Source organism: Podarcis muralis, chromosome 2, assembly GCF_964188315.1.
Source record: "Podarcis muralis chromosome 2, rPodMur119.hap1.1, whole genome shotgun sequence".
Lineage (NCBI taxonomy): Eukaryota > Metazoa > Chordata > Lepidosauria > Squamata > Lacertidae > Podarcis > Podarcis muralis.
In genome coordinates, this window is record NC_135656.1 from 2,414,154 (window position 1) to 2,435,831 (window position 21,678).

The window sequence follows — 21,678 nt, forward strand, 5'->3', positions numbered from 1 at the left end:
CAACAGAAGTCTAGTGCCCTGGGCAGTGGAAAAGACTCCCTTAGGAGGTGGTGGGCTCTCCTTCAGTGGAGGTTTGTAAGCAGCGGTTGGGTCTGCCATGGATGCTTTCGTTGAGATTACTGCACTGCAGGGGGTTGGACTAGAATACCCTTCCAACTTCACAATTCTGTGATTCTAAGAATTGCTGAAGGATTGCAGCACTGAATTCCACCCACAGAATTTGTCATTCATGCTTTACCCTTAAAACTTCCTTATACAATTTATTTTATTTCATTAAATTTACATACTGCTTGATTGTGAAACAACCAACCACCTCAAAGCAGTTTACAAAAAGAATAAACCATAAAATTATTGATAAAAACAGTTAATAACAACTATTCAAAACATTCAGAGGAGAAAATAAAACTAGAGATAAACTAAAAACACACACAATCATTCTAATAGGGCAGGCTTGTCCACATAAGAGCACATTCCTTGATGTATGCAAAACCAGACCAACCCAGGCCACAGCCAGGAATAATATTTGAGCCTCTTCGGTTAGAAGGCTAATCACCCGATCAATGTCCTACTTGCTAGGCTCTTTCTCAGTTTGTGGTAGGAAGGTAATTTATTAATGCTTGGGCCATTCACATATAAGATAAATAAGATAGATAAATACAATGCAAAATCCAAGTCAAAGTATTGCATAAAGTAACATTACTGCCTAGAATCATACATAAAACATCTTCAAAATACTATGTAAATCGCATGTAGCATGTATGAAATTTACAAACTGAAATTCAATACAGATAAAAAATATTAATTATTAAAATATATTATGCTTAAATAAGCACATCCTCCAAGCAGTCGACTGCCATCTCCTTAACAACTCCTGCCCAGGTTTCCATGCTGCTACGATAAAAAGAGAGACCTTGTGGGTTACCCTACAATCTGTGTCCAACAGAAGGTAGAAAATGTTTTGTGGAATGGTATTGGATGAGTAAGAACAGATCCCAGAAATTTTGTGCTTGGTTCAGGATAAAGTGAACCAAAGAACAAACAGTGAAGCAGTTCCTCAACTTCTGGAGCCCCACAAATACACAAGCAGAGCGCCAAGGGAGTATGAGAGTGCTGACAATCATAGCTGTGGGCATTGTCTGGAAACAAAGGGCTGCAAATGCTTGCCTAAGCTTTGGAAATGTGAGCTTTGCAAGGTAAGCAGCCATTTGGTGGTCCAATTTGTAAAGTCTATATTAATTCAAAAATTTAGAATTATTAATGTTCTGTCTGGCAAGGACATTATATGTATTTTCCACCATGGAAAATATATAGAATGTCCTTGCCAGAGAAGACATTAATAATTGTAAATAATTCTAAATTTTCCAAATTCAGAGCAGAAAAATGATTGAATGGAGTAGGATATGAATAAAGCACCTTCCAATATTTTAAGTTCCAACTTTTGCAGTTTGATACCTGCTCCAAACATAACTTGGGGAATACCCTACCAGGAGACACTTTTATGATTCACCAGTATGGATGGGGAAATGGATGGGAGATCGAATGGAGGGGGAATCTACCTCTGCCCTGACCAAAGCTGAAGGAGTGCCAGGTGGAAGTCTTAACAATTCCCCAGAAATGTATTTTGGAGGGCCTAGTTTAGCCCATCCTCAAATAGCCATCCTTAGACAGCCACACCGTACAGGATCTGAGCAATACTTTGAAATATTTTCAGGGCTAGCACAACCAGATCTAAGAATTGCCCCAATTGTTCTCATAGCCACTGCTCTGGTAGCTTCTAACTGGATGCCAAGATTCTTAAATACTTGGCATTGTTCAATTTGGTGACCATTAATAGACCAGTTCCTCAATTAGGAACAATAAACAGTTATCCGTATTAGTGGTGGCCAGTTTATAATACCACAATAGTATGGTTGGGGTTTTTTGGCCAAAGTTCTTAAGCTTTTTTCTTTTTCTTTTTTAGCAAAATTGCAAAAAAAAATTGCTGTTTTAAGCTATTTTTATGGAAAGAGGGCAAAAGCAGCACTGCCAACATTGGCTGCCATACATCCGGATTTTACAGGACATTTTCCTGATTTCCATCCAGACATTGCTAGAGGCAGTGGTATTCCAGATATGTCCAGGAAATTCCAGACGTATGGCAACCCTATACAACAGGCTTCTGTCGATCATATCAAAGACTGATGCTAAGTCGACAAAGGCAACAAGTAAGTGTTTGGTAGGTCCAGCAGTTGCTTATTGGGCTAAGAAATGCAAGACAGGCAGTGATCAATAGTGCTTTCCCTTTTCCTAAAACCAGCCCGTTCAGGAAGGATAATGTGGTTAATAGATTTCCAGTCGTCCAATTTGTTTAGCAAATATTTGCTATATAGTTTAGGATCAGATCAAATGGTACATTGTTTGGTTTTGTAGGTTCAGGTATCTATGCCAATTCCTTTAAAAATAGAAATTAGTTTGTTTCATGTGTTCACAGTCGAATAATGAAGAATACATTTTAATAATTTTAAAATTAAAAATTACATGACATTTCAGAAATGGTGTGGAACATTTCCCCTGTGGAAATTGCTCTTTTTACTTTCAGTTCCGTAAGTCACATGTTGATGTGACAGCTATCCCCACATGCCTTTTTTTTTTTTTTTTAGTGTTTAATTAGACAATCTCTTGGATCAATATTTGAGCTAGATGACAAAAGAAATTGTTGGAGGAAACACACTGTCTTGAGCAAGCCTCAAAAGCCATTGAGCCAAGACAGGAAGTCCTGGCTAAAAGCCAGTGTGCTCCGGGACCCCTACACCAATTTGCGCGCTTCCCAGTGTGAGCAATGCTTTATGGGGAACACTGAGCAATTTCCCACAGGTACTTCGTCATTGAGTTAAGGCCACAAACCATCCGCTACACTCCATGTTTCCTCCTTGCCAGCTTCATTGGTTCTGCTCTAGTTATTTGCCTTTTAATCAAAGTTTGCCTATTATATAAAGTTATTTGCCTTTTAATTTTTTTAAAATGCCAAAATGGAGTAGGGTCTTGGGGCCACAAATATCTTCTGTTATGCTAGATACAGGCCATGGGTTAGTCAACCCTGCTTTAGTGACTTTAAAGGCAAGTCACTACAATTTAGCACCCACAGATAACATGGGTGGCTCTGAAGCAGATAACATGTAGCAGTTCACAAGCATTTGATCTGCCAGCTTTCTGGCTTACAGCTCACACTCTTAGCCACTGTGCTACCTCAACTCTGTCAAGATGTCCATACCGTTCTCCCCTCTGGTGGGTGAGTCCCTTTCTGCTGACCACTCCCCAAGGGATTCTTCACTGCTTTCCTCTGGAGATGAAACCACTTCTAGAGAATGGTGTCCATAACAGTACAGTTCTTGATGGCCAAGGTGGTCTGGCCCCTCCATGCTTTCTCCACCCATGCAGTGAGAAAGCCACGATTCCAACTTTGAATGAGATGTAGCTTGAGGGCAGAAGTGGGAAGAAATCACAGGAGATAGCTCCACTATGGTGGACTCTGAAGAGTCACTTCCCATTCTGCCATGATGAAAGGGGACTTCAGGGAGCGCTGTGTGAGTCTCATCCTTCACGCCTTCCACATCAAAGTGGAACTTGTCTCTGCGGGCTTTTTCCATCACTTCCCACACTACCTGTTCCAGACGACTCATAGAAGATGGTACAGCAGAAGCTCCTTGAGGCCCTCCTCGGGTGGAAGTGTACAAGCACATCGTGGAAACGGCTTTTTGCAAACGCTTGAGAGGAGGCAGAGACTCAGGCTGGGAAGGAACATTCCAAGAATCTGGGATGTCTGGGAAAGCCCAGAACAAGTGGGCAGGGGAAATCTTTTGGATGGGAGTCTTAGACACATAAGAGTAGAGGCAGAAGAAAGCATCAGCCGTTACAGCCAGAGTCTGGACTTGCTTGAACCGACCTGTGAAAGGAAGGATAGAAAGTGTCAGAGGAAAACCAGTGTAGATCCAAGAGACCCTCGCTTCCAGCTCTTCCAGGTCACCTCTGTATGGCAGGGACTGTACACACACCTGAAAACTAGGCCTGGTTTCATTTTCCTGGGTTCTAGTTTTTTTCCTGTCTTCCTCTTGCCTAAGCAAAGGCTTTTGTTTGGTCCTCTCTTCTGCTCCTGGTCCCAGTTCTACCTGCTTTCCTATGTTCTATCAAGAACAGAGGTCCTTTCCCATCACCTGCTACCTGAGCTCTTTTCAGATTTCAACCAAAGATGCCAAGGGTTGAACATGGGAGCTTCTCTACATGCTCTGAGCCTCACCCTTTGATATCACAGTCCCAGAACTGCCAGCCATGAAATGCTTGTGGCACTTACTTGCTAACATCAAGCAAGGATCCTCCATCTCTAACCGTTGCACCTGGGCTCTGAGGAAGAGCTGGAAATCAATGCCCTCAGCTTGGGAGGGAACTGAGAAGAACCGAGATGGGATCCAAGATGCAGCCTGTGTCTCCTCTTGTATGAAGCCCAGGTTGCACAAGATGGTCTCAGCATCAGCTTCATAGAGATCCAGCACCTCAGAGATGCTAGGCAGAGAAGATAAGAGTGTGAATGCAGGAGTGTCCCAACTGATTACTGAACCATTTTCAGGTCATAGACCCACAAATACACCACTAGGTATGTCCGCAAGCCCCTTTCCTTCAGAGAATAACGGGCAGCATCTGTGGGATTTCCTCACCCCCACAGCCTTGTGTGTGGTGAAAGAGGGTGCTTGCAATAATATTCATGGTGGGGTCTGGTAGAGAAAGCAAACAGAGCCCTCTGTATGTTGTTGGACCATATTTCCCATCAGCCCCAGCCTGCTCAACTAACCGTCAGGGGTGGCGGGAGCTGTGGTCCATGACATCCAGAGGGCACCAGGTCAGCTGCCTTCAATGTACAGACCAGAGGCTAGGTATCTCTGCTCCAATCACTGCTGGTTTGTTAGTGGTGTAGGTAGATCTTTAAGCCAGTCCAAGTCCTACACAATACGATCCATGCTTACCTTGAGCTGGTCTTGTTAGTGCTGCCTGAGAAGGCACTGGAAGTCATGCTGTGATCCAGATTGAGATGTTGGGAAGGCCAGAATGTATGTTTTTGGGACCTGCTGTGGAAGAAGAGACAGTGAAGAGACACATCTGCATGCATACCCACATCCCTTTTGGTGTGCATGTAGGAAGACCAAAAGGGAGGGCAAGCTGGCAGTCACAGCCAGCTGCACACTTGCACAAGACTGATAGTGTGACAACACCCTACAATGTTATTAGACAAATATGCAGCCGGTATCTCATTTCAGAAATAAAACTAGAAATCTCAGCCCCCCCCCGCTGCCCCCCCAAAACAAATTTAAATTCTGGATTTCAGATTTCTCCAAACTTTGGCTCTAGCAACGCTAACCTCCTTAGCTCTTCTTCTCACCTAGGCTCAGCTCTGTCTCTGCCCAGTAGCACCATTGCTGGAAAGAAGAAAAGAAAGGTCTCTCATGAGCAAAGGATACATTGCATTCCTACGAAGAGAGCTGACGGCCAAGGAGCATATTGGCAGAGTTGCACCATCAAATTAGCATTCTTGCCACCCATCCATGGGCCATCTGGAAAGAAGGCTTGCTCACACCCCCCTCAATCCTCATCACTTACCTTCTGCTCCCAGGCTAAGGTCATCTTCAAAGCTGGTTCTGTTGCTGCAGGATCCTACAGGATAACACAAATACATAGTCACCTAGAGCAAGCATCCACAGGTGGAAAAGGGACTGGGTGAGATCAAAAGGCTGAGTGGCTTTTTCTATGCAGTTTTATTATGGACATGCCACAACACAGCTCTACATGGGCAGGGCTGTGTGAAGGCTACAGTTCCACAGAAGAACAGGAAATCCAAAAAGTGTAGAATTCAGCTTCCTAAAATGCTCAGATTTTTCTTTCTTTCTAATCCCTGTGAAAATAGGCTTGTAAATTTGCAAGCAATGCCTGCTGAAATCTCAGAAACCTAATGAGTTTCTGAATAAGATTTCCAGTGAAGGGGGGAGCAGTTTGGTGCCTTGTATACCCCCTTGCTTTCCCCCTCAAATTAGTATGTATTATTGTTTAATTAACTTATGAATCACTTTTCAAAAGCATTGCAAGGTGAATTACAAGCAAACAATAAAAATAACTAAAGTAGGTTTGGAAACAATACCAGAAACAACAGTGGCTGCCTTTCAATATTTTTTAGAAAAAACATTGATGACTTCCGGTGCTTCCTGCCTTAATGGGTGCAGCTCCCACATTAGTGGAGATCATTTGTGGAGAAAAACAAGGATGATTTTGAGGGTAATTGTCCTTGCAAGTTCCCCCCAGGGCTCGGGGGGAGTGAGCTTCACCCGCAGATCGTTTTGGCTCTCACTCCGGCATGGAATCTGGGAGGCAGGAAGATGCTGGGTGCCAAAGCACTTTGCCTAACGGTAACTCCCCGACACAGCCATTAAGATGCAGAGGCTCTTCTATTTATTAGGGTGAAATTGACTCTAATTTACAGACGTGTGCAGGATGGATGGGACAAGATTATAAACTGCCAAGTGAATCAGCTACTGAGTCGCAATGTTTAGAACTGGAAAGATCTCCTTTGTAGAAAAATATGGTATGTGAGGGGGGAGGGGAGCCCATGTTTGCAACATAAATGATTCGGCAAACCTCCCCCTAAATGCCAAAAAACTGATAAAAAGCAAGAGGAGAAAAAGAGAGTGGGGTTCATAGGCGCCGACTCCATGGGGCTTGAGGGGGCCCGAGCCCCCTCAAAAATTCGTTTGGGGGGGCTCTGCCCCCCCAATAATCTCCGGCGCCCCTCCAGCAGAGCGCCATCGCCGCCCCTCCCCCAGCCCAAAATGCACAGGGAGGGGCGGGCTGCATGCCTCCTGCCCTCCCTCCCGAGCAAAAGCTCCACCCAATTTCCTTTGGAGCTGATTAATAGGCGCAGCACGCTCTCCCCTATTCGCTCACGAGGAGGCGGCGCCACTTTATTTGCATATTCATGAGCTTATTTATTATTCATGAGCTTTCCCGGGCCCCCCCAATATTTTTTATAAGTCCGCGTCCCTGGTGGGGTTATATTTATGCATTAATATGGAAATAGAACTGTGTGAGAACATTGAAATGATTTAAAGCACTGGACTTCCACTTATCACAATTTGGACTATGGGTCGAAATTACATGGGAACAGAGGAAGAGAAAGAGCAAAAAAGTGTAAGTAGAGATGCTGCGTACGACATGATCAGAACAGGAAAAATGAAGAAACAAATGGAAAAATAAACTTCCACACAGGGAATTTACAGGATACAGAACTCCTTCTGCAGAAATAAAATTTATTAAATGTGTTAATATGAATGGAAGTCCAGAACTCTGTAGTTGTTGATAACAGACTACGATCAGGACTGAATGTAATTGGATTAATCAAGATTTCGGAAGCAGGAAGAAATAATAACTTTGCACTCCGAAACCCAGCACACAGGAAGTCACACAAATTGTATAATTGGCTTTATAATTTATATATATTTGGATATGAATTGTAATTTGACATTGGTAAAATGTAGCTGTTATTGGACTTCAGTAATTGAAAATTAATAAAAAAAATTTAAAAAAAAAATAGAAAAAACATTCATTGGTTGATTGATTGATTATATTTCTATGTTGCTTTTCATTCAAATGAATCCCAAAACAGCTTACAAACAATAAAAAAATAATAGAACATCACAAATACAGCATAAATTATATAGAATAATTAACAAATCATCAATAAAAACAATTACGACCTATAAAACACTCTTAACAAAGCATCAACTAAAAAATGAGCTAAACATCACAATTAAAGCAAAAGTAATATTATATTATATGCCCTTCTAAAGGTTCATGAATGAGGCCTGTGTACATTTGAAGCACACCCACCCAAGAATCCTGGGAACTGTATTTTACCTATCAGAGAGCTACAATTCCCAGCACCCTTTAATAAACTACATTTCCTGGGACTCTTTGTTTGGGTGTGCACATGCTCAAAATGTGCTTTAAATGTATGGGGTGTGTGTGCAGTCCAAACTTTAGCCTTACTTCATGTTTGAGAAGGCAGACCGAGCAAATAACAGAAATTGCAGAAATCACTTACCAGCATAGGCACCCGGAGCAGAGATGCTCTCTGAGAAGGGGTCCAGTGAAGAGCTGAAAGCCAGAACCAAGAGCTGCATCATTACAGCTATAGGAGTTCCTAAATCATTTTGCCATTTTTCTCCTAGGACCTAGCCGGAACATCACAGACAATTAAGTCCCACTCAGCAAACAGTGGCACCACCAGGGCTGGTGCTGCATTAGGCAGAGCAAGGCAGCTGCCTCAGGCAGCAGATGCCAAGCTGCAGGGGATGGATAGAGCTCTGAGTGCCACCTGGCTACCATGGGACCCCTACACTAGCCTCCTGTCCTCTGGCGCAGTGGAGGACACCGTCCATTCACTAGTACTGAAGGAAAATCCCAGTCCAATTGGCTTCCGTATGTTCCTTGGGAGAGAGCAACATCTTGTCCTTCACCTCAGGCAGCAAAATGTCTTGAACTGGCCCTGGTCGCCTTAAGTGCTAACCTCCAGTTCACAGATCTGAAGCCCTACAGCCCAGGAAATCCACAAATGACAATGCCAGTACTGTGTATGGAGTGAAACTCTACACCAGGTGTGAGGAACCTTTGGTCTTCCAGATATTGCTGAACTACAACTCCCATCAGGCCCAGTAAACATGGCCAATGGCCAGGGATGGTGGGAGTTGTAGTTCAGCAACATCTGGAGGGCCAAAGGTTCCCCCTACCTGCTCCAGACAGTCACTCTATCCTGAGTTCAAAAGTTCTAAAACCTGGGTGGGACCAAGGAGGAGCAAAGGCCAGAGTCAGGTCAGTTGATGGTGGAGCCAAGGGATACAGCCTAGTATTCTTTTGGGGGGGGCAGCTCTAGGACCTCTTTTGCTAGGCCTGATTGTAGAATGCAGAGCAAAAGCAGAATATTCACAAAAACTGGCAACTTAGAAATGAAAATATCTGAACGGGAACAATGGTTAGTACTAGATTTCTTCACTTTGAACTATGCAATTGCTCCCCACAGTAGAGCAGACATGAATAAGCTTCTTTTGTGCAATGGAGGGGTGACCACTGGCTTCAGAGTCAGTACAGCACTGGTCATCAACCCACTAGCGGGTTGCGGCCTGATCCAAGGTGGGTCACAACAGGAGCACCTAGAACCATGCTCCGTATTCATTTTTTCTGGAACCATAAACCTTCTAGGTCCTGAATAGCTGGGAAGAAGCAAGAACACTCTCTTTCATCTGGGATTAACAGGCTAATCGTAGGTATGTTTAATCTCCCTGCAGCTGAGATTAATGTTAGGTATGTACAGTTGAGATTCCTGCATTGCAGAGGCTTGGATTAGATGACCCTTGATGTCCCTTGCAACTCTAAAATTCTATGATATATAGGATTGGAGCCAAACTCATCTAACTGCAGCCCCTTATTTATTTGCTATATTTCTATATGTAGAGGTGTGCCAACTGATTTCTGTGGTATTTAAGCAACTATGTGTTTCATGGAGCACAATATTGGTATAGATGGATGTATACACAAATATATATGATGGCCAGTTCAAGATTATACTTCTCACACACAATGAAATTAACTGTAGTCTATGACAGTTTATGTTATGTTTGCAAGTGCCATGAAAAAAAACCTCTTAGTTGATTTTGCTACAACATACCAACAAGGCTACTGCTCTGGAAATTGTTAGGTAGATGCAGTGATTTCACACATCAAACAATACAATTACTCTCCCTAGTGGGGCATCTGTAAACACACATCAGATTAAAAAGTTGATTTCACGAAAGGCAGCAAATGACATGTAGACTGCAGAAAATCTTGGAAAGCTTCATTTCAAAAGATGCATTTCCCAATCCTTGCCATCTAGAAATGTTTCATATTTAGATTCCATAAATATTCTCTCCCCCACCCATGTCGTTCCTGTGGTTTTTGAGCTTCAGATTGTCAAAATGCAATGGAAACTACAGATTTAAAAGGCAGGAAAGTAATATAGGCAAACTTTTCTTTAAAAAATTAATGCTGTGTTTTATTGTATTCCATAGGAAACTGTGTGTGTGGCTATTCCAAGGGAAAGCAAACCTTTGGTATGTCTGGGTTTAAGAAAAAGGAATTTGGTAAAGCTAGTATTGTTGTTACCCTGGGCCCCTTTGGAAGCCACACTTCCATAATGCAACAGTTACTGAAATGAAAAAGGAAGGTTAGAAATCAAGGCAGAAGCTCTTGCATTATCCCCAGTAAAACTAGTGCAATGAACTGAGTGTGATTAGGAATCTATAGTTCTCCAGATGTTGCTGTACCACAACTCCCATCATCTTCAACCATTAGCTATGTTGGCTGGGGCTGATGGGAGTTTGAGCCCAAGAACCACATGTTCTTTATCCCTGTTGCAAAGTATGTACATATCTAAAAATGCCCCTGATTCTTGAAATAAAAATATACCGTAACTTCTGACAATGTCATGATCCTTTCGAGTAGTGACCTCCTCCATGACCTCTCTCAGGTAGACTCACCTGCATTCCTGCAGCCAGCTCTCAATCTTATTGGATGAGCTCCCTGTTGGAAACAAAGAAAAAATGCTAGGGCTCCTCACAGACTGGATAAGTTACTGTGATAATCCACATCTCTGCTGGGGCCAAATGCAGCCATCTAAGGCTTGTTAGCCAGCCTCTCAGCAAACCACACGGGCAGGATGCCTGATGTCGCCACTACATAGGCAGTAGCAAAAGAAGAGGAGAATGAGGAAGAGGAAGAACACCTGAAAGTGAGTGATGGAATGAATGTGGTTTAAACATATGAATAACTAAATGAACTCATTATTTGGTAGTCATTATGGCCCTGTGAGCCCTTATTGCTGCTGAACAGCTGCATAGCAGTGGAGGGTGCATAGAAGCAGGAGGAAGAATGCTTAAGCCTTCCCTTCCTTCAGCTTTAGCTCTACAACCACCTCCTCTAGCAGCTTTCCCTCCAGCTACCTGATTGCTTTTCCTTAAAAAAAGTGTGTGTGTGTGTGTGTGTGTGTGTGTGTGTGTGTATACACACACACACACACATCAAATATACAATAAAAAAGAAAAAACATACATACATACATACATACATACATACATACATACATACATAAAAGGTAAAGGTACCCCTGCCCGTACGGGCCAGTCTTGACAGACTCTAGGGTTGTGCGCCCATCTCACTCAAGAGGCCGGGGGCCAGCGCTGTCCGCAGACACTTCCGGGTCACGTGGCCAGTGTGACATCGCTGCTCTGGCGAGCCAGAGCCGCACACGGAAACACCGTTTACCTTCCCGCTAGTAAGCGGTCCCTATTTATCTACTTGCACCCGAGAGTGCTTTCGAACTGCTAGGTTGGCAGGCGCTGGGACCGAACAACGGGAGCACACCCCGCCGCAGGGATTCAAACCGCCGACCTTTCGATCGGCAAGCCCAAGGCACTGAGGCTTTTACCCACAGCGCCACCCGCGTCCCCTATACATACATACATACATACATACATACATACATACATACATACATACATAAAAAAGGAAAAAGGAAAAGACCTCCAAAACAAACATTTTCAAATACACTTCTACATAAGGAGTACAAGCCGCCTCTGACTGCTTTTCTACATGGTTGCCTGCTGTGCTGGACCTCTTTTCTCCATGCCCAACGAATTCTGCGGGGCGGCAGAAGGCTAAAAGGGGAAAAACCGAGCCGACACTCGGCGGAAGGGGTGCACGCGCCCTCACTCACTTGGCGCAGGCCCGCTCACTTGGTGTGCTGCCTGCTGCGGCCAACACCGCAAGAAGCAGCCAGCTGAGCCAGGAGGCACCTGCCCTCCAGCTGCTGCCCACCTCCTCCAGTCCTAAAAAAAGGTTGACAACTCTGGGAAAGAGGGGGGGCACCGGAGGGATCTTTGCACCACAGCGCCAGATATGCTTAAGACGGCCCTCGCTCTGACACCAGATGTAAGCTTGGGGTACCATTCTAGACTCTGGAACTAACAGTCTTGCACTGAACCATGGTCATGAACACTTACTTAAAAATGCAAGGAAGTCTGCCCTGTTGCATTTGCAGGCCCTCCTGCTGATTTGGCTGAGGGAGGCCCTCAACTGCTGCCACAAAGTGCCTCCTTGATAACACTACTGAGTAAGTGCAGCAGAGGAGAATGGAGCTCAAGGCGACTATCACAGAGGAGGAAGCAGGGTGGAAGAGCACAACATCCCTTTCTAAACAGCCACATTCCTGTTTCCACCCATCGATTATTCTTTGCACACAACCCCATGTTCTGACAGACAAGGATGCAATGCCATCCTGCCCAGTGAGACCGCTTAGAAAGCAACACACACAGAAGCTGCTGCATTCAAAGTGGGTCTCCCCCCACCCAGAAAATGCACTTTATGTTTGCTTTACCAATAACATATGAGTTGCATAATGTAACATGGGTGTTATTTTATTTGTGCTGAGGGGGGGAGTGGAACTTCTGCCCATTTTCCATACTTGTAATAGAAAAAGAGAAAGTGAGAGAAAGTGGGGGAGGAAGAAGTGCAGAGGGGATATTGAAATGACTCAGGGGGATGCATGAGTGCCTGACTACAGGGGGGGGGGAGGCTGACAGCTCAGTGGTGGAGCTCATGGCTTGCTTAAAAAGTCTCTAGAATCTCAGCTAGCAAAAGGCTAGGGTGGGGTAGTGCCCTCCAGATGTTGCTAGGCAGTTTAGCCCTGGCCAGCATGACCAATGGTGAGAACTGGAGTTCAGCAACATCTGGAGCAACTTTTGTCTCCATGGACCACTTGAAAATGCTAATGATGGGCCACTTAATGAGTTTTCTGCCTGCTGTAGCAATTGTAATGTAACATACTAGATGCTCTGCAATTTTAAATTGTCTTTTATTGCTTCTTTTGTTTCCCTGCATATGCTATATATTTTACTGTAATGCAATTTGCATTCCATAGTATTCAAATGGCAAGGTAGTACTAGAAAGGTCAAAAATAAAAGAAGCAATAGAGATGCAATTTAAAATCTGTATGAGTACTGAATGTCCCATGCTGTGGACCACCTGAATGAAGTTGTGGGCCACTGGTAGTCCCCAGACCACAGTTTCAAATGCCCTGATTTAGAGGATGCCACAGTGGCTACCTACCCCTGAGTTAGAGAATCATCTCTAGGAGAGGTTCTTGTTGTCGGAACAAACAGGGCTGGGTTTAATGGGCCAGTGGCTTGATGCAGGAAGAAGGAAAGGCACCATGGGAACAAAGCTCTCACCACATCGCTCTGCTGAGTGTTTGCATGTGTGAGTATTGGCTCACAGCCAAAGTGATAGAAATGCCTATCAACAAATTGACTCAGTTTGTAAGTATTACTTTCTTCTTTCCCACCCATGCCCAAATGCTATTTCAGAGAGGCCGCCCACCTTTCTTTCTAAATCACCACATTAGTGTTTGTGCATTTATCTGTTCATTCATATAGTTATATGCATATGAAAAGTTTTGAAAATGGGGGTTGAAAACAAGAAGTTTGGGGCTGACAAGCATGGGCAGGCAAGCCCATTAGCACCACACACATACAGGTTCTGCATCAAAAATTTTGACCTTCTGTCCAAGCTCAATTCTGGAAAGAAAAAACTTATTTGGGCAGACCACAGTGAGGTTGCTTCCAGAGCATTTCCATTTTTCTAAATATTATATTAGATGATGATAGATAGATGATAAATAGATGATAGATAGATATAGATAGATAGATGATAGATAGATAGATAGATAGATAGATAGATAGATAGATGATAGATAGATGATAGATAGATAGATAGATAGATAGATAGATAGATGATAGATATAGATGATAGATAGATGATAGATAGAGATAGATGATAGATAGATAGATAGATGATAGATAGATAGAGATGATGATAGATAGATAGATGATAGATAGATAGATAGATGATAGATAGATAGATAGATAGATAGATGATAGATGATAGATGATAGATAGATAGATGATAGATGATAGATAGATAGAGATAGATGATTGATAGATAGATAGATAGATAGATAGATGATAGATAGATAGAGATGATGATAGATAGATAGATGATAGATAGATAGATAGATAGATAGATAGATAGATAGATAGATAGATAGATGATAGATGATAGATGATAGATAGATAGATGATAGATGATAGATAGATAGAGATAGATGATTGATAGATAGATAGATAGATAGATAGATGATAGATAGATAGATAGATAGATAGATAGATAGATAGATAGATATAGATATAGATGATAGATAGATGATAGATAGAGATAGATGATAGATAGATAGATAGATGATAGATAGATAGAGATGATGATAGATAGATAGATGATAGATAGATAGATAGATAGATAGATAGATGATAGATGATAGATAGATAGATGATAGATGATAGATAGATAGAGATAGATGATTGATAGATAGATAGATAGATAGATAGATGATGATAGATAGATAGATAGATAGATAGATAGATAGATAGATAGATGATAGATAGATGATAGATAGATAGATAGATGATAGATAGATAGATATAGATAGATAGATAGATAGATAGATAGATAGATAGATAGATGATAGATGATAGATGATGATAGATAGATAGATAGATAGATGATAGATGATAGATAGATAGATAGATAGATATAGATAGATTAGATAGATAGATAGATAGATAGATAGATAGATAGAGACAGATGATAGATAGATGATAGATAGATAGATGATAGATAGATAGATAGATAGATAGATGATAGATAGATGATAGATAGATAGATAGATAGATAGATAGATAGATGATAGATAGATAGATGATAGATAGATAGATAGATAGATAGATAGATAGATGATAGATAGATGATAGATGATAGATGATAGATAGATGATAGATAGATGATAGATAGATAGATGATAGATAGATAGATGATAGATAGATAGATAGATAGATAGATGATAGATAGATAGATAGATAGATAGATAGATAGATAGATAGATGATAGATAGATAGATAGATAGATAGATAGATAGATAGATGATAGATATAGATAGATATAGATAGATGGATGGATGGATGGATGGATGGATGATACTGGCTCAAGGAGTTGGCCCTATTGGATCAGACCAAAAATCCATCTAATTCAGCACCCTCTTCTCAGAATAGCCATCCAGAGGCCTAAGGGAAGCCCACAAACAAAAGGATGCATCAAAGCAAGCTGTACTAAAGGAATGAAAAATTGGGCCATTGATTTCAATGGGACCGAAGTTCAGCTCACTTAGCCTGGGTCAGCTTCTCCCTACCACCCCCATAAAAGATTGTATACACTGTCTGAAAGCACCTCACATTGAAATATTATTATATAATGAGAGTAGGAGTGAATGTGTGTAAGCAGTTTTCCCACCTTGCAAGAAACCATCCTCCAAGAATGAGGGTTCAAGAGCTTTTTCGGGTGTGCAGGATGCTTCCTCTTCAGCATGGGACCCCTCTTCTTCTACAGCCACACTTGGCTTGGCCCATGCCCTCCGGCGCTCCCAGGAAGAGTGGCTCAGCCAGGAGGTGAAGTTGTTGTCCATGACTGGCAAGACCCTAGGGAAGAACAAAATGTCGGGGTGCTGAGGTCATAGGATGCTCAGCTTTGTAGCAGTTATCAATCTTCTCCACTTGGGGCAGTTTTGAGTTACTTGACTGCCTTTTCATATCCTGGGCAAGGAGTTTCTCTTCACCACCACCATCCCAGAAAATACACTTCACAGTCAAAGAGATAGCTATGGTTCCTGGTGGAACATTCCTTCATTAGGCAAGTTGCTGAGTTGCCCAGAACAGGCAAACAACTGGAGTTTTGGTTAAAAGTTGGAGATGGACAGATCTGACCATTTTGTTTTCTCTCCATTTTCTCATCTTAAGTTTGCTTTGCACCATTTATGCAGCTAACAGATTGAGGTTCAATCCTGACAAGACAGAAGTACTGTTCTTGGGGGACTGGGGGTGTGCAGTTGTGGGGGACTCCCTGGTCCTGAAGAGGGAAACCATGCCCCTGAAGGACCAGGTGTGCAGCCTGGGGGTCATTTTGGATTCACAGCTGTCCATGGAGACATAGGTCAGTTCTATGTCCAGGGCAGCTGTCTACCAGCTCCATTTGGTACACTGGCTCAGACCCTACCTGCCTGCAGACTATCTCACCAGAGTGGTGCAGGCCCTAGTTATCTCCCACTTGGACTACTGCACTGCACTCTACGAACAATGGGCACCCAAACAGCAGCATCAGGATAGCTCTTTCAGGATGATGGTTATGTTTCTGGAATGATCTGGAGCAGAGAATCCCAATGCACCCCCAAGGGGGAGATCAATCCTGCATGAGGCCTCCCTATTCCAAAGGGCTACAGCAATGATGGAGAACTTGCAGCCCTCCAGCTGCTGTTGGTCTCTGGTTCTCTTCAGAGCCAGCTAGGGTTGGGCAAATATGTCACTTTCAGCTCCTCTGAGTTTTTCATCTTTCCAGCTCTCTTCTCTGCATTTCTTCATCAGCTGCATTTTTGTGCGGGTTTCAGTTTGAATATTGTTTCTGGAAAGGCAAGTTTCCTAAGTTTGTCTTTCCATGCAAACTGAATCTCATTTATCCCTGTCCCTAGCCCCCAACACCACCTGGAGAGTCACAGGTTCCCCACCTAAGAGGAGTGGTAGCTCAATTCTTCCTCTTTGGGGTGATTTAGTTTTTCAAGGCATGCCCCAGTAGGACGTGTTGAATTTTTCAACTTCCAAATTCCTAAAATGAGGGATGCTAAGAAGTTGTAGCATGACTTGGGCATTTAAAATATATTTTGGTTAAATTAATATAATTTTGCCTTTCTTGGTAAGTAAAATGTGTGTAAAATTGCACTGAAATCATTAAAAATGATTCCAGAGTACTTGCAGTTATATTAGCTCTATAAGGCTCTTTGAAGGGACACGGGTGGTGCTGTGGGTTAAACCACAGAGCCTAGGACTTGCCAATCAGAAGGTCGGCAGTTCGAATCCCCATGATGGGGTGAGCTCCCATTGCTTGGTCCCTGCTCTTGCCAACCTAGCAGTTCAAAAGCACGTCAAAGTGCAAGTAGATAAATAGGTACCGCTCCAGCGGGAAGGTAAATGACATTTCCATGTGCTGCTCTGGTTCACCAGAAGCGGCTTAGTCATGCTGGTCACATGACCCGGAAGCTGTATGCCGGCTCCCTCGGCCAATAAAGTGAGATGAGCGCCGCAACCCCAGAGTCGGCCACAACTGGACCTAATGGTCAGGGGTCCCTTTACCTTTACCTAAAGCTCTTTGAACACTCCCCAAATGACATCCCACACCAGGCCTGTTTCACGCTCCCTTCTAGTACTTTTGTCTGGCTAAAACACACCATTGAACTGTAATACAGAGGTACCTCGGGTTACATACACTTTAGGTTACAGACTTCACTAACCCAGATATAGTACCTCAGGTTAAGAACTTTGCTTCAGGATGAGAACAGAAATCATGCAGTGGCACAGCGGCAGTGGGAGGCCCCATTAGCTAAAGTGGTGCTTCAGCTTAAGAACAGTTTCAGCTTAAGAACGAACCTCCGGAATGAATTAAGTACTTAACCCAAGGTACCACTGTAATGCCTTTGCCTTGTCTGGGGGTGGAAGGAGGAGAGAAATGGATGTGTAAAAACCTCTGATCTCAAGGTCATGGGGTCCAGGGCAAAAAAATGTACATTGCAGGGAACTGGATTAAATGACCCTTGTGGTCCCTTCCAACTCTGTGATTCTATTATTATTATCATTTAGCATTACATGACATTTTCAGAAGGTAAAATTAAAATTCTTTGGTTGTCCGAAAGCAGTTTATGCGCTTCTTTGTCAAATGTAAATTTATGAAGCTAACTGTTATCCAGCCATAAAAATAATAGCAGATTTGAATTCCTCATACTCAAAAAAAATATTTTAAGACCTCTTGCTGAATAAATTAGCAAAAATTATGTTTTACCCCCTAAAATGACATGCCTATCCCTTCTTGTATGTCACAGTTTGGGCTTTATTTGCTTTGGCTGAGGAGCTGTGACTTGATTCTGCCCTGACTTCCAGATGGGACTTCTGGGAAGTAAGTGTTTTTCTGAGCATTTGAAGTCGGGTTTGTTTTTTGTTTCCGTGCCAAGAAATGTATGGTAATGTGAGCCATCTCCCTTTACCTCCAGGAGAGTGAGGAGCAGAGCTGTTATCACAAGCTGCACTCGCGGCCACAAGAGGCTGGTTTCCTCCTTGCGGTTTGAGCCTGCAATGGTTAGAGTGGGTGGTGGGACAAGCCAAGTTTCCGGATTAGATGTGACGTTTGTCATGTTGGCTCCCTTCTGTCATGTTGTTTCTTAACAAATGAGCTGATGTGGAGGTGGGAGTAAACTAGATCAGGACCCCCCTGCATGGGAGAAAGGGACTTTAACCCCATGTCTCAGCTGTGGTCCCCATCAGAATTCCACACTCCCTGCCCCACCAGGGCTGCTTTTTGCAATTCGAGGGAAGCTTCCATTAGTGCCAATGGGCAGAGTCACCCTCTTGCAAATGGAAACATAGGAAGAGTTGCCATATGCTGAGTCAGCCCACTGGAAACTCTAGCTCAGTCTTGTCTTCGCTAACTGTCATAGGTTCTCCAGGATTTGAGGCAGCTCTACTTGGATACACTGGGGATTTTTAAATAAAGTGAATGTTAGAAAGACACTGTTAAATATCTGGTCCTCTCCCATCTGGGAAACCAAATCTGAGAGGTACTGCCTCCCGGGAACTTCTAACCAATCTGAGAGGGTGCAGACCTGGGTTCATCTCATTAAGGACGCGAAAGGCACAGCAGTGAGCACATCCTACATTAAAAAGTGCTTGTAGTTTACAGGAGAGAAAGAGATGGCAGGCAGGGGAAGACATTTTGAAATCTGAAGACATTCCCTGGTACAGCTAGAAGAGAAGGGCTAGAGCTCCTCTGAGAGAGTCTGTATTGGAAGGGAAAGGGCTGTGGCTCAGCAGCAGAGCATCTGCTTTTGCATGCAGAAGGTCCTTGGATCAATCCCAAGCATCTCCAGGTAGGGCTGGGAAAGACCTGTCTAAAATCCTGGTGAGCCCCTGCCAGTCAGGGCAGACGACACACAGCTAATTGGACCAGTGCCCTGACTCAGTAGAAGGCAGCTTCTTATGTTCTTTCCTGCCTCTCTAGTCCTTCCAGGGCTCTGGCACATGGCAATTTATTGTGAACTCAGCGCTGCTCATGCATGCCAGTTCTGCGCAGCATAAAAACAGAGAGGTTTTTAATATTTGACGTTTTCTATGTTTTAATATTTTGTGGGAAGCTGCTCAGAATGACTGTGGCAACCCAGTCAGATGGCTGGGGCATATTATTATTATTATTATTATTATTATTATTATTCACCCAACACCATCTTTTCCCATTTATTCCTGTTTTGCCATTTCCATGGAAAAGCCAATAAGTTTTTTTTAAAACCCTGCTGAAATGATAAATCTAGATTATTTCTTTTTTAATCATTATGAGTTTGTTCTGAACTGCATTAATTGTTTATTGAAATATTTGTTTTTGCTTTACTGATATGGTAGAGTGTGTGTGTGTGTGTGTGTGTGTGTGTGTGTGTGTGTGTGTGTACATATGTAAGCTTATATTGGATAGAAACATTGTTTGCTCCTTTTTAAAGCTTTGTTATTATTATGAGCCACTTTCAGCTCCATATTGTTGCTGAAAAGTGGTATACAAATATTAAATCAAAATCACATCACATTTTGGGGTGTTTATGAGATGGCACTGTGATGAAAACCATGAATCAACTGAATCAACAATAAACTGCCGCGTAAAAACATCCCCCCTCAAGAGCATTCTCTTTCTCCATTTGCAGCCCACTCCCATCCCTCCCTAGTGCTCTCCTCCATCACCTCCTTCTCAATATCCTCCTCATTCCCATTCCATATCACCTCCACTCCTTCCCTCACCTCTGTTCAGAGGATGCTGTCAGAATTAAGCCTGACTGTTCAGAAGCAGGTCACAGCTGCTGCTACTTACCCGGCCCTGGGAAGAGCATGGTGGCTTCTAAGGTGAGCCCCTGGTGAATCTGGCATCGCGCTCTGCATCTCAGCTGCCCAGGGTAGGACTATTGGAGGCCCTTGCCCATTCCTGCCCCTCTCCCCACCTCACCCAATCTGCGTCAGCAGAGACTGGAGGAAGCTGATCTGTTTTCAAGAGGAAACTTTCGTGCTCATCTCTTTTGTTTTGTTTTTTCTCATGAAAACCTCAAACGGTGGCTCACATCCGGCTCTCACCCACCCCGTGAGGGAAAAGCTTAATGGGCTGCTGAGTGAAAGCGGTAAAGGAGGCAGCAATGTACTGGCCTCTTAGGCTTGGCCTGGAACAATTTATTCCCCCCCCCTCTCTCTCTCCTTACTACTTGCCCTTTTCTGTGCAGTCTTGAACGCTATGCTTGCTTGCTTGTTTAAAATAGTTCACCATGCTTCATTGTGGTGTTCAACAGTGGAACAAACAGTGGCAGAGTCTCCTTCCTTTGAAGTTTTAAAGCAGAGGCTGGATGACCACCTGCCCTGTATGATCTAGTTAAGATTTCTGCATGGTGGGGGCTGGACTAGATGACCCTCAGGGTCCCTTTCAATTCTATGATTATATGATTCCATTATCAGAATAATGTGACATGAAAGCAGTTTGCACACAGTATATAAATGCAATATATATTGAACAAATGCAACAATGCACATCAGACTAAAAAAAACACCACCCATAAAACTGAAGAACATATACAAATGGAAAGAACAAGCTTTGTCTTGGGAAGGGCCGTATAGCTCAGTGGCAGAGCATCTGCCTTGCATGCAGAAAGTGTAGACAATACTGGGCATAAGGGATCTTTCTGTATCCCTGTGTCTTTGGAATGTGGCAATCAGAACTGTGCATGCATATCACTGAAAGGAGAAGCTGGGTGTGATGGTGCCAGAGTTTCATGTAACTCACAGCTACCTTTCACCATCTGCCTTGAAAATATTGGGAATGCCTGTAAACGACAGGTTGATTCCTCAATTTCCTTCCTGGAAACTGCCCTTTGCTTGGCCTTAGGCTGGTCACTCCTCCTTAGTCTCAGTTCTCCATCTACAAAATGGGAAAAACACATATTTTGTAGGATCGTTGATATGGGAATGAAATCGAGATGTAACTAGAGAATGAAAAGTACTATAAAGCCAATCCTGACTATAGTAATACATCAGTGGTGCTCAAAGCAGTGCAATGCACACACCTTGACAAGTTCCCTGCAAGCCAGGCCCATATTCCTGTGGCCACGACATCACATCTACAGGTGAGTTTAAGTATCTCAAAAGACAGTTTTCTGTGAAAATTTTGCAGGTGCACAGAACAGTGGTCCAGACCACAGCATAATCCCCTTCTCTGCCTGGCAGACGCCTTCTTGGAATCTCTGTCTTAGAAAGAGCATTTTGCTTGTTGAGTGAGGTGTTTTCCATGAATTGTGAACCTTGACATCTCCCCCTCCTGACAGGAATATGGCAAAGAATTCCAGGCAAGACA

General features: G+C 43.2%; 1 protein-coding gene across 2 annotated transcripts; it reads right to left on the minus strand.

Moving 5' to 3' along the window:
• Nucleotides 1-247: 247 nt before the first annotated feature.
• TESPA1 (thymocyte expressed, positive selection associated 1) lies at nucleotides 248-20,327 on the minus strand. 2 transcript variants are annotated; one of them, XM_028721215.2, is made up of 9 exons: nucleotides 20,158-20,327; nucleotides 15,505-15,689; nucleotides 10,587-10,629; nucleotides 8,117-8,169; nucleotides 5,626-5,679; nucleotides 5,408-5,444; nucleotides 4,995-5,093; nucleotides 4,328-4,536; nucleotides 248-3,922 (listed from the first exon to the last, which is right to left on the minus strand). In XM_028721215.2, exons 1-9 carry the CDS (start codon nucleotides 20,223-20,225, stop codon nucleotides 3,222-3,224), a joined length of 1,449 nt encoding a protein of 482 aa, XP_028577048.2. In that variant the 5' UTR covers nucleotides 20,226-20,327; the 3' UTR covers nucleotides 248-3,221. The 2 variants fall into 2 exon arrangements, with proteins under 2 accessions (XP_028577048.2, XP_028577047.2); XM_028721214.2 differs by having other exon boundaries at nucleotides 4,995-5,096; nucleotides 20,158-20,324.
• Between the last annotated feature and the right edge of the window lie 1,351 nt (nucleotides 20,328-21,678).

Bases quoted from the DNA above. Each gene is read 5' to 3' on its own strand.
- TESPA1 (XM_028721214.2), bottom strand. From the start codon at position 20,225: ATGCAGAGCGCGATGCCAGATTCACCAGGGGCTCACCTTAGAAGCCAC. The intron at 5,680-8,116 runs GTAAGTGATTTC...GTTATCCTGTAG, and splicing joins TGCTCCGGGTGCCTATGCTG to GATCCTGCAGCAACAGAACC. The intron at 4,537-4,994 runs GTAAGCATGGAT...TTCTCTGCCTAG, and splicing joins ACTAACAAGACCAGCTCAAG to CATCTCTGAGGTGCTGGATC.